Raw genomic sequence first — 19447 nt, 5'->3', positions numbered from 1 at the left:
TGTCAAATATTTAAATCTTTGTTTGTTTGCTTTCTTATACATAAATGGGTAGTTTTCTAGGGAACCCCCCTAACTTAGGTCCTATTTCACGTTACCACTCTTTTTTGATAAATAAATAAATAAGGGTGGCAACGTGAAATAGGGTCTAAGTCCCTAAACTTTTTAGAAAACCACCTTTAATTATACATTTTCTAGAAAACCACCCCTAATTTTAATTTTGTTAACATTGAACCACCTATGCACTTTTCATTCAATTCTCAATCCAACAAATTATATTTTGATAATTTTACCCCTACACATGTTTAATTTTTTTGAGCTTTGCGTATTATGGTTAAATATTTCAATTAGTTTTTATTTTTAATTTTGACACTACAAAATGTTTCTTTGCCCACAATGTTTTTAGGAAAAAAATACCTCAAAATAAAAATAAAGCCCCTCAGAGTCTACATCAATTTTCATTTGATATCAAAATGTTTTAAGAAAAACAACACCTCAAAACTTTAACAAAATTTAACTTTGCTACAAGTTCAACTAAGTTTGATCTTGATATACTAAATTGTAATAAATTTAATTTTGATTGCTAAAGTTAAAAATTTATTACAAAATTTAATTTTGATACCCAAATTTATAAAACAAACTTTTAGGGAAAATCATCAAAGTATTAATTTTAGATAGAAAATTGGGTGGAAAAGATCATGAGTTGTTCTATGTTAATGAAATGATGGCTAGGGATGGTTTTCTGAAACTTAAGTAATCCAATGGTGATAATATGTAATAAGGTCTAAATTACAAGTGTTATTCTTAAAGAAATCGTAAATAAATTTTGTAAGCTCTCAAATTGTCTATTTTTTAATTTCAGGAAATGTGGTTGAATGTGGCGATTGAGGAAATATCTTTAGCTTAATATAATTTTTAAAATACTTAAATAAAATCTTAGCTTATGTATATACACACCCACACACATTAGGATAGGGTAGAATAATTGGAGCTTATAATTATTAACTAGAGTCAATTAGGATACGATAGGATAGAATAATAATGTAATATCTAAAAAGATTAAGATTAAGAGTATTTTTATCCGTAGGAGTTTTTCCCGAAACTATATATGTGTGTGTTGTGTGTGTATATACATATTGTTGTGGATAATGTCAGATACGCTCTGACACCCGTTCTGCGGAATTTGCCCTACCGGATCTTGTGTTAAGCAATGGAAAAAAGAAATCACTACAAATCCAAAAAATAATTGCAAGAACAAAGAACACCGAGTTTTAACGAGGTTCGGCAACTTGCCTACGTCCTCGGGAGCCACACAAATGATTTCCTTTATATCAAAGAAGATTACAAAGCTTGTATAAGAGTAAATCTCAACTTGAGATTTCTCAAAAGAATCAACAAAAAAACAATCTGTTGTTCAAATAAAAAGGCGCGAGTTTTCCTACAAGAAAAACTCCTCTCTTAATAAATGCTACAGGAATCTCTGATTAAATGAACGAGTTTTTCCTCTGAAAAACTCGTGCTAAAGTAACGGCCGCCACCAGAGAATATCGCTGAGAAGAAGAAAAGAAGCGGCTACAACTTCTTATCTCGTGCTCATGGGTTTAAATACGAAAACCCTAGCCAGACAACTGGGTCCAGCTGTCTTCCAACATCGCAGGCGAACAAAAGGGGAAGAGGCGATCTTCGATTTCGCCTGGGAGAGTCGACAACGAAATTCGCCTGCGCCCCAGCTCCAATCTCGCCATCGTTGGACCTCGCCTGAAGCCCTTCGCGAGCTTGAAATTCGCCTGGGAGAGATCCGCCCGCGCCTAATGCCTTCGAGCTCGCCTGCAAGCTCTTCTCGCTCGAGCTCGTCAACTGGAGTCACCTGCAACCAGACTCCGCTTGCAGCCCTCAAATCCGCCTGCTCGAGTTCTGCGACCTCGCCTTCTCCAACTCAGCTTCGCCTGAAGCCGCCGATTCGCCTTCAAGAGGATCTAGCCAGCGGGGCATCTCCGAACTCGCCAGCAACCCTGCTCGAGCTCGCCTCCGCTGTCCATCCTCGCCGGAGGTCGCTGCGTCGGCCACTGATAAGGTAAGGGTCTACACCCATTACCAACGCTGTCCATCCTCGCCGGAGGTCGCTGCGTCGGCCACTGATAAGGTAAGGGTCTACACCCATTACCAATAATCTCTCACTTGGAGACCATACCGTCATCAGCAAGCTTTCTCTTAACAAGCATCTTCTTCTGTGTGGCTCCGCCCTCATCTCTTACATATGAAGGCCAACTGAAGTTGCGCACAACTCTAGTTTCTGAATGGTGACTGCTTTAGTCAACATATCTGCAGGATTTTGGCTCCCCAAAATTTTCTCTAACTGTAACTTCCCGTCCTCAATCATCGAGCGTATGAAGTGGTAACGTAACTCGATGTGCTTTGTTCTGGCATGAAACACTGGGTTCTTGGCAAGGTGTATAGCACTCTGGCTATCACAATAAAGAACTTCGTTCCCCCGCTTCAGACCTAATTCATCCAGGCACCCTATTAACCAAATCATCTCCTTGCTCGCCTCTGTCACTGCGACATACTCTGCCTCAGTTGTGGACAACGTCACAATCTTCTGCAAACGTGAGACCCAGCTCACTGCTATCGACCCTAAGGTATAACATACCCCGTGGTGCTTCGCCTCATATCATGATCATCGGCAAAATCTGCATCCACGTATCCCTACAGTACCAACTCTTTTCTCCCGAAACACAGTAGCATATTCATAGTCCCTCTCAGATATCGTAATATCCACTTCACGGCCTGCCAATGCTGTTTCCCTGGGTTGCTTGCAAACCCGCTCACAACTCCCACTGCATGGGCAATATCCGGTCTCGTGCAAACCATTGCGTACATCAGACTACTAATGGCTGATGAATACGGCACATTCCTCATGTGCTCCTTTTCTGCATCAGTCTTGGGTGATTGTTCACCAGACAATTTGAACTGGCTTCCAAGGGGCGTGCTAACGACCTTAGCATTCTGCATGTTGAATCTCTGAAGTACTTTCTCAATGTATTCAGACTGACTCAACTTCAACGTCCCCTTAGCCGCATCTCGGCTGATCCGCATCCCAAGAATCTGCTTCGCTGCACCCAGATCATTCATGGCAAACTCTTTTGCTAACTGCTTCTTCAGTTTGTTTATCTCCTGTAAACACGGTCCTGCAACTAACATGTCATCAACATACAGTAATAACACGATATAGCTGGTCCCGAACCTCTTGAAGTAACAGGAATGATCTGAATTGCATCTACCATAGCCATTGCTCTACATGAAGTTATCAAACTTCTTATACCACTGCCGTGGAGCCTGTTTCAATCCGTATAAGCTCTTCTTGAGCCTACACACCATCTCTTCCTTTTCTTCTTCAATGAAGCCAACAGGTTGCTTTATGTAGATTTCTTCATCCAAGTCGTCATGAAGAAAGGTAGTCTACACATCTAACTGCTCAAGGTAGAGATTTTCAGCAGCTACCAAGCTCAACACCACCCTGATGGTTGTGAGCTAGAGATTTTCAGCAGCTACCAAGCTCAACACCACCCTGATGGTTGTGAGCTTCACAACGGGGGAAAATATCTCCGTATAAGATGGTTGTGAGCTTCACAACGGGGGAAAATATCTCCGTATAATCCACTCCTTCCCGCTGTTGGAACCCTTTCACGACTAATCTGGCCTTGTATCTCTTCCTTTCATCACTCTCCTGCTTGACTCGGTAAACCCACTTGTTATGTAAGGCCTTCTTTTGTGCAGGTAGCTGGGCTAACTCCCATGTCTCGTTCGAGTGGAGAGAATCCATCTCTTCTTGCATTGCATGCTCCCACTGCTGAGATTCGCTCACTTGCATAGCCTCCTCATAGCATTCTGGTTCTCCGCTATCTGTCAAAAGTAGGTAGTCTAGTGACGAGAGATACCTGGGATTCGGTTTGGGTACCCTGGATGACCTCCTAAGTTCCTCGCCCTGGGTAGTCAGTTCTGCACCTGGAGTCTCCTCCGTTCTTTGGTCAGAATTAACGTTGTCTCCCCCATCTGGAAGTTCCTCCAAAGCCATGTACTCTGATGCGTCTGCATCCGTAGTGCTGCTCCCACTGCTTTGGCCCGCCTTGGCATTGTCCCTGTCCTTGTACATCACTTCCTCATTGAATATGACGTCTCGGCTCCTGATGATTTTCCTGTTCTTCTCATCCCACAGACGTTACCCGAACTCATCAATACCGTATCCAATGAATGTACACTTCAGTGACTTAGCTTCTAGCTTGTCCCTGACATGGTCACTGATGTGGACATATATCACGCACCCAAAGACTCTTAAGTGTGAGAGATTAACTTTCTTACCACTCCAAACCTCTTCCGGAATCCCAAAGTTCAATGGAACTGATGGTCCGTGATTTATCAAGTACGCTGCTGTACGCACCGCGTCTGCCCAAAAAGTTTTTGGTAGACCTGCATGTAGACGCATGCTCCTCGCACGCTCTGTCAGCATTCTGTTCATTCTTTTTGCTACGCCGTTCTGTTGTGGCGTCCCTGGAGTGGTCCTCTCCAAACGAATCCCGTTCAGAGCATAGAACTTCTTGAACTCCTCCAAATTATATTCTCCACCATTGTCTGATCTCAGACACTTCACTTTCAGATCTGTCTCATTCTCCACCATGGCTTTCCACTTCTTGAAAATGTTAAACACCTCTGACTTGTGCTTCATGAAGTATACCCACACCTTCCTCGAGTGATCGTCGATAAAGGTGACGTAGTATGCCGAACCGCCAAAAGAAGACACGCTAGCTGGACCCCATACGTCTATATGAACAAGCTCTAGCTTGTGAGCTTTAGGTGGTCTTCCACCCTTCAGAAAACTAACTCTCTTCTGTTTCCCGAAGATGCAGTCTTCGCAAACACCGACTTCCACCGAATCGATGCCGGTTAGCTTCCCTTCTAAGTGAAGAATCTTCATACCCTTCTCACTCATGTGTCCTAGCCTATTGTGCCATAGATCTGCACTCTCATTGCCTGCAGCAATCGCGAGGGTGTCACTCGCATGTGAAGTTAGGTAGAGGGTACCGGTCTTGTTGCCACGGGCAACCACCATTGTACCGTTAGAGATTTTCCATAAATCTCCGGTGAATGTTGTAACATGGCCTTCTGCTCCAAGCTGACCAACCGAAATAAGATTCCTCTTCAACTTCGGTACGTGTCTGACATTCTTCAGAGACCACTTAGTGCCCTTCAACTGTATTTGCACATCGCCTCTCCCAATTACACTACAGGGTTCATTATCCCCTAAGTATACTTTTCCAAAGTCCCCTGCTACATAGTTTTGAAATAGCCTTCTATTAGCAGTGGCGTGGAATGAGGCTCCCGAATCAATAACCCATGAATCGGAATCGCTATCCATAGCGAGAATCAGCGCATCTTGCACAATATGAGCCTCCTGCTCATTTTTCTTCGGTGCTTTACAGGTAGAAGACATGTGTCCCTCCTGGCCGCAGTTCCAACATTTGCCCTTGATAGGTTTCACCTTCGAGTTCGACCTCTTCTTCTTCGAATTCGATCGATTCCTGTTTTGGTTCCCCCTATTATGGCTTCTGCCTCTTTACTCGAGACTTAGGGCTGAACCTGAACCTTCTGATTCATTCAATTTTCTTCTAACCTCCTCGGATAGAATCATAGCTACCACCTCCTTCAGCTTCAACTTCTCCTTCCCTGCCGAGTTGCTGATTGTGGTCACGCAACCTGCCCAACTATCCGGCAACTGCGATAGTATCAATAGGGCCTGCACTTCGTCATCAAACTTGATGTCGACTGAGATAAGTTGATCAACAATCGTGTTGAACTCGCTGAGATGCATCGTGAAGGAACATTCTTCTGCCATCTTGAGGTTGAACAGCGTCTTGACGAGATGCACCTTATTTGAAGCTGACGGTTGCTCGTATATTGTTGCGAGCGCTTCCATAAGCCCAACCGTCGTCTTCTCCTTTAATATATTGTGTGCTACAGATTTTGCGAGGGCCAATCGGACCTGCCCCAAGGCTTTTCGATCCAATATTTCCCAGTCCTCGTGGGATTCTTTTTTTTTCTTTCCTCTTGCTTTACCCATCAACGGACGGTAAAGATCCTTCTGGTACAGATAGTCCTCCATCTGTGACTTCCAGTAGGCAAAGTCTGATCCGTCAAACTTCTCAATTTTTGATTTGCCTTCTTCTGCCATTTCTTACACACAAAGATCTGAACAAGAGCTCTGATACCAGTTGTTGTGGATAATGTCAGATACGCTCTGACACCCGTTCTGCGGAATTTGCCCTACCGGATCTTGTGTTAAACAATAGAAAAAAGAAATCACTACAAATCCAAAAAATAATTGCAAGAACAAAGAACACCGAGTTTTAACGAGATTCGGCAACTTGCCTACGTCCTCGGGAGCCACACAAATGATTTCCTTTATATCAAAGAAGATTACAAAGCTTGTATAAGAGTAAATCTCAACTTGAGATTTCTCAAAAGAATCAACAGAAAAACAATCTGTTGTTCAAATAAAAGGCGCGAGTTTTCCTACAAGAAAAACTCCTCTCTCAATAAATGCTACAGGAATCTCTGATTAAATGAACGTGTTTTTCCTCTGAAAAACTCGTGCTCAATTAACGGCCGCCACCAGAGAATATCGTTGAGAAGAAGAAAAGAAGCGGCTACAACTTCTTATCTCGTGCTCATGTGTTTAAATACGAAAACCCTAGCCAGACAGTTGGGTCCAGCTGTCTTCCAACATCGCAAGCGAACAAAAGGGGAAGAGGCGATCTTCGATTTCGCCTGGGAGAGTCGCCAACGAAATTCGCCTGCGCCCCAGCTCCAATCTCGCCATCGCTGGACCTCGCCTGAAGCCCTTCGCGAGCTTGAAATTCGCCTGGGAGAGATCCGCCCGCGCCTAATGCCTTCGAGCTCGTCTGCAAGCTCTTTTCGCTCGAGCTCGTCAGCTGGAGTCGCCTGCAACCAGACTCCGCCTGCAGCCCTCAAATCCGCCTGCTCGAGTTCCGTGACCTCGCCTTCTCCAACTTAGCTTCGCCTGAAGCCGCCGATTCGCCTTCAAGAGGATCTAGCTAGCGGGGCATCTCCGAACTCGCTAGCAGCCCTGCTCGAGCTCGCCTCCGCTGTCCATCCTCGCCGGAGGTCGCTGCGTCGGCCACTGATAAGGTAAGGGTCTACACCCATTACCAACACATATGGTGCACGGGTATGAACATGAACAAATCGCGTTAATTGAAAATAACAAAGATATTTGAAGAATCAAAGATACCTCAATTTAGCACTTAGCGATTGATTGATGATTCCTTAAATTTTAAAAACTTTTTGGGGGATTTTCTGTAATCTTCAAGGTTTTTTTTTGAAAATTTTAAAACTCGCTAAGGGGTTTTCTACAAAAAATTCTTGGTTATTTGCAATATCTTAAAATATTTGGGAGTTTAAAAAAAATATTTAGGGGTATTTCAAACTTCTATAACTTTGTATGGTGGTTTTTTGGTGGTTTTTTGTATTGGTTGGGGGGGGGGGGGGTGACGGGTTAAGCTTATTAGCTATATTTGTTAAACTTATGACTTAGTTGGTATATTTATCAGTTTGTTGGTGTACTTATTAGTTACTTGTTAAACTTATTAGTTAGTTATTAAACTTTATTAATTATTTGTTAAACTTATTAATTATTTGTTAAACTTTTGGTTATATTTTAAACTTTTAAGTTAGATGTTAAAACTTATGAGATATTAGTTAAACTTATAAGATAAATTGTTTAACTTATTAGTCTCCAAATTGTTCAAAAGTCAATTTCATTGATGTAATTGTTAAAACATTTCAACCATATGTTAGACGTATATTCAAAACATTTTGGCATGGATATGGATATCTTCACCTATAAGTTTCACCTATATCTCATAAGTTTAATAACTAACTAATAAGATTAACATCTAACTCAGAAGGTTAACAACTAATCCATAACAACTAACTAATAAGTTTAGTAACTGACTCATAAGTTTACCAACTATAACTAATAAATGTAACCACTTTGAAGTTATAGAAATTGGAAATAGCCCCACGAAAAATTATGAAAACGATCTAAAAATTTTCAAAAAATTGTAAATAATCCCCTAAAAATTGCAAAAAGCATAAAAGTTTAAAAAATTACAAATAGTCCCCTAACAATTACAGCAATCCTCTAAAAGTTTCATAATAATAACCGTTAAAATTTATAGAAACCCCCGTTAAAGTTTCAAAACTATAAATAAGCCCCTAAAAATTATAGAAACTCCCCTAAAACTTTTCAAAACTTGTAAATAACCACCCAAAAATTTACAAAAACCCCCAAAAAGTTTTGGAAATTACAAATAACCCCTCAGAGTTGTAGAACCCACCTCTAAGTTTTTAAAAGTGCAAATAATCCCTAAAAGTTTGCATAAAACCCCCTAAAAATTTCAAAGATTTCATATAACCACATGAAAATTTTGTAGAAAACAACCTCAAAACTTCCAAAATTTGTAGATGCCTTGTTATGATAATAGTTGGAAGGAGCTATAGGTTTTTTTTCTGCAACCACCTTTTTCCTAGATCGGTTGATAAGAGGGGGTAGTCTGGTGATATCGACAAAATACGGTACGTTTGGTATATGAAATAGCTGCAAGGGCCTAAAAAAGAACTTTTGGGCTTTGAAGAGATTTTTCTACGAGTTGACCAAGTCTCAGCGCTTAGTCACATTTGCTTAATGCAACTGGGGCCTAAAAGTAATTTTCCCTACTCTTAATTCTTAAAATACAGCTTCTCTATATACAACTTTTTTTTTTCCAAGTTCAACCCGTTGAAAGTGTGAAGGTGCGTGCAATATTAGGAAGATGGAGTCTCAAAAGGGCGAAAAAGCATAGTTATTCAATCTCTACTAGTGATAGGATCTGTAGGAATGTGTGCCCTTTAACATACGAAGATCTTGCTAATCCCAACTATTTTTGGTAATCATCTTCAGTCTTTATTTTGCTCAAGTTTTCTATACAAATCATTTGCATAAACTAATGAACTATCATTATGTAAAACATTTGGCTTGATATAAAATAGACCCCCTATTGGTATCACCCAATTGCGAAAAGATCCCATATAGTTCTATTTGCAGCAAATTTACCCCTTATAATATTGGTCCATATGCTAATATACCCTATTAGTGAACTATTCCGACTCTTTTAAAAATAAAAAAAAATAAAAAAACTACATGGAATCTTTCTCACCAATATAATTATAGGGGGTCTGCCTGCCTCCTTTGACCTTTTTGATGTTTTAAGAGTCCAAAAGTATTCAAGTAGGGGTCTATTCGCAAAAATAAAACATAGGGGTTTATTCGCAGTTGGGTGGTACTAAAGGGGTCCCTTCGCAATTAACCCTGACTATAGAGTATGAGATAAAAAGGACACATTGATCAGCTTTAATTTGACATCAATTTCAGCTTCAAAGATCATCCAATCAAGAGGGAATATCCACTGAGGCAGCGAGCAAATTAATGTACCAGTCAAGAAAACCGATGCATCAGCCTGTCCTCAATGAAACAGGATGCTAGCCTTATTATGCAAATGATAAGAAAACTAGGTTAACATGAATCAATCAAGCAAACCAGGAATATTTGCAAACTTAGCTTCAGCTTAGCAGAATTAGGGGTCCAATACATCCTCATTACGAGAAAAACTTACTGGACAGTACTACCACTGGAAGTAACAAGCTCACAAACTGCAACTTAATAAAGAGTTATAATGTGTTTGTCATAATTCTGCCATCACTGAGTATGTCTTGAACAGATTTATCCTTTGAGGAATTTCCGAAACCAATGAGCAGAGCTTTTGGGGTATCTTTTCAAACCATTTCTGTAGTCAACATAGTATATTCCAAACCGAACAGTATAACCAGCATTCCATTCAAAGTTATCCAAGAGAGACCATGCAAAATATCCTCTCACATCAACTCCTTTCCTGCAATAACTCCTAGTGTTAGATTTGTATGAAGTATCTCTTTGTAATGATTAACATTCAGTAATTTGACCGATTAGAATGCTCATAATGGTGATACTTGTGCCAAAGGCATGAATTTGGTTGTGAAAGTCGTCGCATTCAAGATATCACAAGTTAATGTTGTAGGAGGATAACTTGTGGGACTTCTACCTTAAATCTCCCAAGTGCATTGCAGTCAAGAACAATGTATTGATCTGAATTTCAGGTGGCTACTCTTCTAAATATATATAAACATTAACTGAAGAAGAAGACCTTATACCATGGATTTAGGAATTTTCTTGTGATAAAATAGTCTATCAATATATCTACGATAATTCTTTTTCCCATTGAAATCTAAACAAAACATCTTAGTTAGAAATAATGGAAAACATTGACTAACACAGTTCACCTAGAATTATGTTTAACGCACCTAATAGCTCTTTGAATATGATAGAGGTGTTGCTGATAATAGCTTATCCTTGCATCATCCTTTAGAGCTTCCTTAAGGGGTAAAGTTCCTTTGTTCACCTCATCAATACCTACAAGTCAAGTAAAATATTATCAGCCATTCCATGATATAAAAGGAAAAGATTGAATGAGGCTTTCTTCTTTTTACCATTTTCTGTTATGTAGATGATTGGACTGTTGTACTTGGATTTGGTATAAAGCAAGATGTCTTGTATGCCTTGTGGGTAGACATACAACCAAGGTGAAGCAGCCTGCAAAAGAAACAGTAACAGTAACCATCATTTCTCCTAAAGAAACAGAGGGGATGTATTTGTCCTTTTGAGAAAATAGCAAATGAGCATCTTTGGCAACTTTAGATTATAATCTGATTGGTTTATAATCCACAAATGACTTATAGTCAAGTGGATTATAATCCAAAGTGTTTGATAAATTTCAATGGATTGTAATCCATTTCCAATGGTAGTGTTTGGCAAATGAGTGGCTTGTAATCCATCCTTGTTATCAAAATAACCAAAAAGGGTTTGGAGATAGAGAAATAGAGTTTTGGAATTTTCTTAAATGTTAAGGGGTAAAGTGGCCATTTATTCGGTCAAACGATGTGGTTTATAAGCTAAGCTGGTTACCCCAACTTATTTTTTTTCCGACTTATTAGCCAAAATAAATTGTTTGCAAACTCAACTCACTGGCTTATAACCCACAAAAGTGGCCTACAAGCCACTTTGACAAGTTGCCAAACAATGCTCAGTATTTTATCCCACTACAATAGATCTTTGTAAGAAGTCACATAAACCAGATCATATGAAAAAGACATGGTTCTTACCCGTGGACCGATGGGTATGCCGTTGCGCTCCGCTGTCAAATATAAAAGAAATGTATTTAAAAAATGTAGTCCAAGTAATAGAAAGTGACATTTTCATAGTTATCTTTGACATGTAACATAGAAGCTACTGAATGGTGTACCAAAATTATTTAAAAATAAAGGTTTGTACAAACTTACAAGTGAAACTAGTATAGGAGAATCAAATTTAATTAAAAAAATGCAGGTACAAACTTACAAGTAAAAATAGTATAGGAGTCTGAGCTGTAACTTTTGTTAACGCGGTTTCTTATTGGGAGACTTCGAACATAATTTGTTGTATAGTAATTAAGTCCAACAAAATCAAATGACCCTTTCACCATTTCTGCTTGCTTCTTTGAAAATTTTGGAAGTCGGCTACCAACAAGAGCTCTCATATTAGACGGGTAATCTCCATGAGTTAAAGGGTCCATGAACCTATCCGAGTAATAAAAGATGTACAAGTTCAAACAATTGGGTTTATGAAATGTTAACAGTTTCATTAGGGACATTAAATATTCACCATCCAAATGTGAAATCAAGTGCTCTGCCCACTGCATCGTCATTCATCTTGGAGTTTGAGTAAGGTATAAACCAACCAGCATCTAGTGTTATGCCAATCTTCCCCTTTTGAGATACCTGAAAATATAAAACAAAAATATTTACACAGTAAGGAGACTTTACTTGAATATTTTACTTGTTGACAGTTAGATGGTTTGCGGATTTGGATGTTTTTCACTTAATCCACGATAAGTCTGTAAATTTCATGAAACCGACAACATATTTGGGCATTCTTCCCTTGACCCCCCAAAGTTTGAAAGTTCATGTAACCCACAAGTTGAGGAAATCCAGAAAACCTCCAAAAAAAAATTTTTCCCACTTAACCCCTATCACTACATTACATAAAATAGCACCAATTTACAGTTTAGAAGGACAAAATCACCAAAAACAAACTCAGGGGATTGGACGCTCCAACCTTGGAGCCAACAAGAGCAGAGAGAGAAAAACAAAGGGCAAAACTGAGTTTAGGGAGAAATTTAAAAGAGAAGATGAAGGGTTGTTTTAAAAAGTAGGGGTATTTTGGTCTTTTGACAAATCTGAGTTGAACATGACATATTAGACCTTACGAGGTTGCTTTCGGGTGTTTCTAACAAAAGTTATTAGGGGTTAAGTTGAATTTTCAAACTTTTTGGTACTAAGTAAAAAACGCCCTATGTTATTGGCAGTTATATGAAGTTTACCCTTTATGTTGAGTTGAGCAATTACTTGGAAACTATCTCTGTATAGCTTTACAGCAGCTGCATGGGCTAGTAGCTGGTTGTGAGATACAATGTAAGGCTCTTGGGCAGAGTCGCCAGCACTGCAGTGTTCAGTCTCTGAGGAGGAGCACCGCCCTGGTGCTGATAGACCACGACCATAGCTCAAGGAGCTAAAAACATGTGGTTCATTAAAGGTGATCCAGTGTTTAACCCTATCGCCAAACTCTTTGAAGCAAACTCCACTGTAGTCACGAAAATCCTTCCTGTAAAGGTATACATCAAGAGAAAGGTCATAGGGTAAGAGTAAACATAGTAATCCATTTAGTTGTCATAAACTGCTTCTATAATTGGAGGTCAAGAATGTTTCCTCACACTATATTGGGAGATAAGAATCCCTCATATTGATCTTCCAGAGCTTGAGGAGTGTCCCAATGGAAAAGGGTCACATATGGTTGCAAGCCTATATATGGCAGAAACAAATTTTTAGATGGAAGCAAAACATGGAACCCTGATTTATGCTATATATAGATATAAAGGATGTCAGAGTTAATATAGACCGTGGGATATGAGCTCATCAATAAGGCTGTTGTAGTATTTAACACCTTCCTGGTTAATACCCCCAGACAGGCTCCCATCTGCCATTAAAAGTGAAAGACTAACAAAATATTAGACAGATCAAATTGTCATGTCATCGCCTGAATTAGTTGAAATTAATGTGATGTAATACTTTCAAAGGATTGATGAGCAAAAATTATAGATAAAGAAATATAAAACAATATATGTTTCTACTCGCAACTGGAATAATGCCCAAATTAGCTGGAATAAATAACAATTCAGGAACAATTGGTGTTATTTGTTGATGTTATATGATGAATAGAATATTTTTTTTTTGGGTGGGGGGGGGGGGGGGGGGGACAAATTGGTGAAGATACAGTTAATTAATCAGGCATTTATGATATAGATGATGCACTACTGTTAATTCAGCTAAGGGTTATTAAGAAGAGAGACGAACTGGCAGTATTTCAGGTTGGTCTTGGTGGATACACAGGCTTCCGGTTGGGCTTAGAAGATATGGTAGCAGCATATACCTGTTAATGCTCTGATTTCTTCAGGAAAGTGGTGGTGCATCGTACAGCTCTACATTTAGTTGACGTTACGTTAATAATTCATTACTATGGAGTTATACATTAGAAACATTTATTTGGATTGGTTGCTAGCTAAAAAGGTTTGGGATCCTTTACAGTTTTCATGGACCTTTTAAAATTTTATATTAGAAGTTAAGCATACATATTTTCTTAGACTACATTGTGAACTCTATTCAATTCTTTAAATAAATTAAGACATGAGAGATGGACCATTGCTCCTACTTCTTGTGAATGCCATAGACAAAGGAGAAGAGATAAAGTTCTCAGATCATTTTATCCCAAGAAACCCATATCTCCTGTCCATTATGTTGACAACTAGCAGGAAAGATTAATTAAAACCAGAACTAAAAGACACAACATTTACAGGAAAACGCACAGACTAAAAACTCTAGTGCTCCTAAGACCTCAGGGAAAGATATGGAAATGAGCAAGAACCAAAAGAAAACTCAAGCTGAAGTCTAGGTGAAGTTTCAGTTAGGCTTTGCCTTAAAATCAATAAGCTAAGATGACAATGATATGGTCAGAGCTTCAAAAGATTTTCAGGCTAGACAGGTGACTTCAAAATGCAAGTTAGGGACACCACATTGTGTTATGGCAATATCGATAGAAATGATGAATATAATTTCAAATGTTTGTCTGCAAGTTCACTAAATTGTACCCAGAACTTAAATACAGAGGAAGATGTCATCCATAAGAAGTACTCAGGATGATTATTAGTGGAGGCTTGTCTAGTAATCTCTAGCCACCTACACAACATACATGAGGCCATAAACCACTATAGCACCAACTTGCTCTGCCTCAGACTGAAATTCTCTTGAAGTGCGGGCCCCAGTTTACTCTGAGTCATGCATTGCGTTTACCCAGGAGGCCACAAGGTCTATGAATCTGTTATCAAGTACTCCAAACAATAGAACCATTGCAGGGACTCACTGAAGGATGACAAACCTATGATATACTAGTAAAGGTGATCAAATTTTACAATATAAGCAGTCGGGAAGAAATTCCTGAGTTTACTATGAGGAAATCCCCCCCCCCTCCAGACAGAGGACGAGAAACAATCACGCCAAAATCCCCCTTCCCTCTCTTCTATATCTAAATTAGTTAGAGATTAATTTTATGAATTATATTCACGAAGGGGTATTAGTCTTATTATAAAATTTTAGCATTTTTAAAATAATATGGTGGAATATACAGATGCATTATTGCATTCAATCCTAGAAGCATTTTAACTCGCATCCAGAGAATGTAGAAGGTAAATTGGCAAAATGGTTTTAGATTTATGGGGTAAATTTGCCAACAGGTAATTTAGGGGGGGGGGGGGGGGGGGTGGGGGGGGGGGGTGGGGCGACATAAAAACCAATAATTTTTATTTCTATTATAAACTTCAGAGGAATTCGTTTGTATTTATGTTCGTTGAAACTAGGTATTGGTGGTCATATGCTGGGATATATACAATATCTACGCTCATAGGTGCAGGGGGAAGTTAATTCAAGGGTAAATTTCACAAAAATCCCCCACAACTTTGGGGGCATTTCCCACGAAAGAAAGAATTGGGCAGATAACGAGGCCCTTAAATTGAAAGAGACATTATGGGGAGTTTTGTGAGAAAATGTTTTGGCATTTATTTGGGGGGAAAAAGTTCAAAGGGATTTCATAAGAAACGACGCACAAGTCTTGGTTTTGTTTTACTTTTTCCCATGAAGGAATGGGTTGTGAATGGTTACAAGTCCAAAGAAATATATGCATAAGATAATAAAAGACCATTTAAAGATGATCTTAAAAAAATTCAGGCTGATGTGTCGTGATTTATATTGAAGATCGTCAAAAAGCACAGAAAAAAAGTTGAAGCAATGTTGTCCAGAATTAACACCAAGACAAGAGAGCATTTTGAATCACATAGGAAATTTATCTTCTTATAAAAAATTATAGTTTCTTTTCCATGAAATCAAATATTTTTAACCTACAAACCAAAGTACACAGAAGAGTAGTAATTCTTCCTTCGCTTGTTCTTTCTAGACAGAGATAAACCCTAGCTAACATTATATGCCAAGTATTAGGGAAGTATGAACCAGGAGAAAGAGGAAATAAGTTTTCTAGACAATAAAACAATTCAGAAAAGTGGAAAACCCAAGAAAAGAAAAAATTGATTGTGAAACCACGAACCTCAAAAAAGGCTTGTAAATGCTTCATATGCCAAGAAGTTGGCCACTATGCTAACAAATGTCCCAAAAAGAAAAATACAAATGAAACAGTAATAGAGGACATATTTGAATTTGGGTTAGATCTCATAGAGATAAACCAACTCCAAATTGATTCCAATAATTCATAACATTATATGCCAAGTATTAGGGAAGTATTAACCAGGAGAAAGAGGAAATGAATCAAGAAATGAAAATAATCCCTTAGAGTCAGCACAGGGAGATAAAATCAAGACATTCCTTGAATGAACAAAATCCCACAGAACCTCTCATTTACCCTTTTCAGATATCTACTCATTACTACCCTTTTTATTTGTATCAGGTTCTTAACAATTCTTTTGCCAAGTAAGCTATAAAGTTGCAAGCAGAAGATCAATTATCTTTGGAGAAATTTTATTTTAAGCACTTATGATGCTCAGTTTGCATTCTACATTAGGCAACTTTGAGACAGCTTTAGAGAAATATGGAGAAAAAAATGAAGTTCTTAAAAAAGAAAAGGTTCAAAAGATTTCTTAGTATATAATTTGTATGAAAAATTTATGAACTTATAGCAAATCTATCAGACTCTCATTACCAAAAGAATAGTGAGTGTTCACATCTGAATAACGAGCAAATTCTGCAAAATAACAAAAAAAACTTAAGTCTCTTTTCTTCTTTTGAGAGTCCCCATCAAGATTATAAATTGACAGGCAAATGGTAATACCATCATCTACTCTCATATTATAGGCATAAAGATGAGCCTGCATGAACCATCGAGGCATGGAATCTTGCCTGCTATTGATCATCATTAAACAACTTAGTGCTCTACTTAATGTCATATAAAGAAATAAAGGAAGTTTCCGAAGGAATCCAAAAATCAGTTGGGTCTTCTAAGATGAACAGGGTTTACAACAAGCGCGACAAGACTGGTTCATAATTGAATCTCAGAGGAATATGTAAACATAAATAATATTTAATAACTAAACTTGTTTGTAATATAATATGCTAAACCAACAACTATCAATTATCTTCAATAGCTTTTTGACATAAAGTATGAATTCTTACTTGGAAGGATCCTGGACCAAGCGATAGAAAATCTATAAGCATCCATTCCCATCTCCTTCATGATGTTTACATCCTCCTGCAAGATAACTTCATTAGGAATCAAGAGAAGGCAAGCCAGAGGGGAATCCATGGATTATTAAGTTGATGTTATATGGGATCAAAAAGCGAAAATTATCAACCCAACACACCTTGTAGCGATGGTACGAGTCATCAGCTATATCTCCATTGCTTCGATCAGCTATTTTTTCTGTTCAATAAACATATTATAATTTAAGCTATTTTTCTAGCAGTGCAACATATTTAGCTGAAAGTTAAAAGTTGGATGGATTTGTAGTCAGCACCATCTTGTTGGAGCCAAAATTGAAACCCAAGGTAAAAGCTAAGAGTAATTAATTTCATAAAAAAGAAGTCTCTCTCTTATTGCGTTCAAAATGTAGGAAATAATGTGCACAAGTACCTAGTGATCCAACAGTCCCAAAACAACCAAAATGCCCGAACACTGTAACAGAAATAAATGCTCTAAGAGAAAGCTAAAGCCTCTATGCTGAAAGTGGTAAGAAGTTATTTCCTTTCCAAGTGGTAGCCGCGCAAAGCATCACTGTCATTGTACATAATATTCATTCATGTATTCAAATGTAGGGCTCGGAGTGTGGTCTGTATCTTTGTAACCAGTTCTTTTGGGTAATGAAATGGCTGGGGATCTCCATTTGGAGATTACATTCTTATTTCTCAAAGAATATATATATATATATATACTTATATATATATATATATATATATATATATATATAATATATATATTATATTATATATATATATGAATCGAAAAATATGGTATGCTTGGTACGAAGTAAAATTTTGTGTGTTTGGTAGTGAAGCTAAAGTGGTATAATCCCCTCCACTCATTCAAATAGGGATCATATTCACATGGGTTGAGGAGTGCATGGGGGGATATGTAACTATTTGAATAGTGGAGGATTATGTCACATCCCTACCAAGCACAATACACATTTCTCTCTCTCTCCTCTCTCTCTCTCTCTCTCTCTCTCTCTCTATATATATATATATATATATATATATATATATTATATTATATATATATATATATATATTTATTTATTTATTTATTATTTATTGCTACAAGATATATGGAAGACGATTATAAACTTTTTTATTTTTTTGAAAATATTACAGGAAAAAACTGCAAAATAACTTTCCAATAATTAGTTTTTCTGCAACATCATTATAAAAAACTTGCACATAACATTGCCTTTTACAATTCATCAAACAGTTAATCTCTAATTAGAATCAATGAAGAAAAGGACAAGACCTGGGTGATTGTGGGTGTACGTATCCCAAATACTTAGCCCTTTCCCGCCTTCTCTTGCCGCCCCTTCGTACTGTAATTTTCAAACAAAATGAAAAGAAAAAACAAAAAAAAAAACAAATTTACGAATCGAACCCAAATTGAAAAAAACAAGCTCGTCGGTGAAGAATCTGAAGGACCTGATAGGCCGAGGAGGCGACGCCGAAAGTGAACCCAGAGGGGAAGTAGCTTCGATTGAGTTGGGCCGCATTGTCATGGGCTAGAAGCCCATAAGAGAACATAGAAACGAGAGTTGTAAGAGAATGAATCACGACGAGCAGCGGCCTCTGAGAGAGACGACCCATTTGTTATTGCTTGAAGAAAGATTAACTCCTCTGAATGCGACGAGATTCTTTTCTATACCATCTTGATGAACTTTTCGATTTTTTTTATCGAGAGCTCCCTTAAATTAGATTTTAATGATCATATCTATTGCCCCCTCGATCTCTGATCTCTAGGTTGTGGTTGGCTTTTACTTCTTTTTTTCCCCCTTCCTTTTTTTTTCAATGATAGAATATATATACAGACATGTAATGGATTGATGTACTAATGGTTTCTTTAATGTTTGGCTTTTTCTTTTTCTTTTCTAATTTTCTTTTTTGTAATGATAGGATATATGTAGGGCTGAGCCTGGTTCGGTCCAAACCGAAAAAACCGACCGAACCGACCCGAAAAAATCGGTTTTATGAGTAAGGCGGTTCGGGTCGGTTTGAAAACTTTTCAACCCGAACCGACCCGAACCGACCGAATATAGTGCAATACTACACATTCTGATCTCAAACACTACCCGACCCGTCCCCAAAGAGTCAAAGACTCAAACTCTAAACTCATTTTCTAGATCATTATGGGTTGAAAACAATATCATTATATCAGTGTTTAATGCTTCATAATCTCTTACTTTGTTGATATTTTTTTTCTTTAATACAGTTTGTTGTTTGATAAGAAGTTTGATAAGAAGTTTGATGAAGTTAGAACCGATTAAACCAAACCGAACCGACTTGCAACAATTCGGTTCGGTTTTGAATTATAGACGGTTCGGTTCGGTTGTTCAAATTTTGGTAAAAGCCGAACCGAACCGACCGTTGCACACCCCTAGATATATGTATGCATATA

General features: G+C 38.2%; 1 protein-coding gene across 1 annotated transcript; it reads right to left on the bottom strand.

The window, feature by feature from the left end:
* Window positions 1-9612: 9612 nt before the first annotated feature.
* On the bottom strand, window positions 9613-18841 carry LOC109827377 (beta-glucosidase 12-like). The gene is made up of 13 exons (XM_020394381.1): window positions 18475-18841; window positions 18299-18368; window positions 17157-17215; window positions 16969-17044; window positions 13139-13216; window positions 12954-13041; window positions 12589-12844; window positions 11846-11961; window positions 11543-11760; window positions 11308-11339; window positions 10636-10738; window positions 10450-10558; window positions 9613-10001 (listed from the first exon to the last, which is right to left on the bottom strand). The coding sequence occupies exons 1-13, from the start codon at window positions 18637-18639 to the stop codon at window positions 9833-9835; spliced, it is 1539 nt and encodes a 512-aa protein (XP_020249970.1). The 5' UTR covers window positions 18640-18841; the 3' UTR covers window positions 9613-9832.
* Window positions 18842-19447: the final 606 nt, after the last annotated feature.

Source organism: Asparagus officinalis, unplaced genomic scaffold (genome assembly GCF_001876935.1).
Source record: "Asparagus officinalis unplaced genomic scaffold, Aspof.V1 AsparagusV1_Un169, whole genome shotgun sequence".
NCBI lineage: Eukaryota > Viridiplantae > Streptophyta > Magnoliopsida > Asparagales > Asparagaceae > Asparagus > Asparagus officinalis.
This window is presented reverse-complemented; position numbering and strand designations above follow the sequence as displayed.

Excerpts from the sequence above, each read along its gene's own strand:
- LOC109827377 (XM_020394381.1), bottom strand. The coding sequence starts at position 18,639 with ATGGGTCGTCTCTCTCAGAGGCCGCTGCTCGTCGTGATTCATTCTCTT. Across the intron at positions 17,045-17,156 it reads ACTCGTACCATCGCTACAAG|GAGGATGTAAACATCATGAA; the intron begins GTGTGTTGGGTT and ends GTTATCTTGCAG. Across the intron at positions 11,340-11,542 it reads CTCCTATACTATTTTTACTT|CGGAGCGCAACGGCATACCC; the intron begins GTAAGTTTGTAC and ends TATATTTGACAG.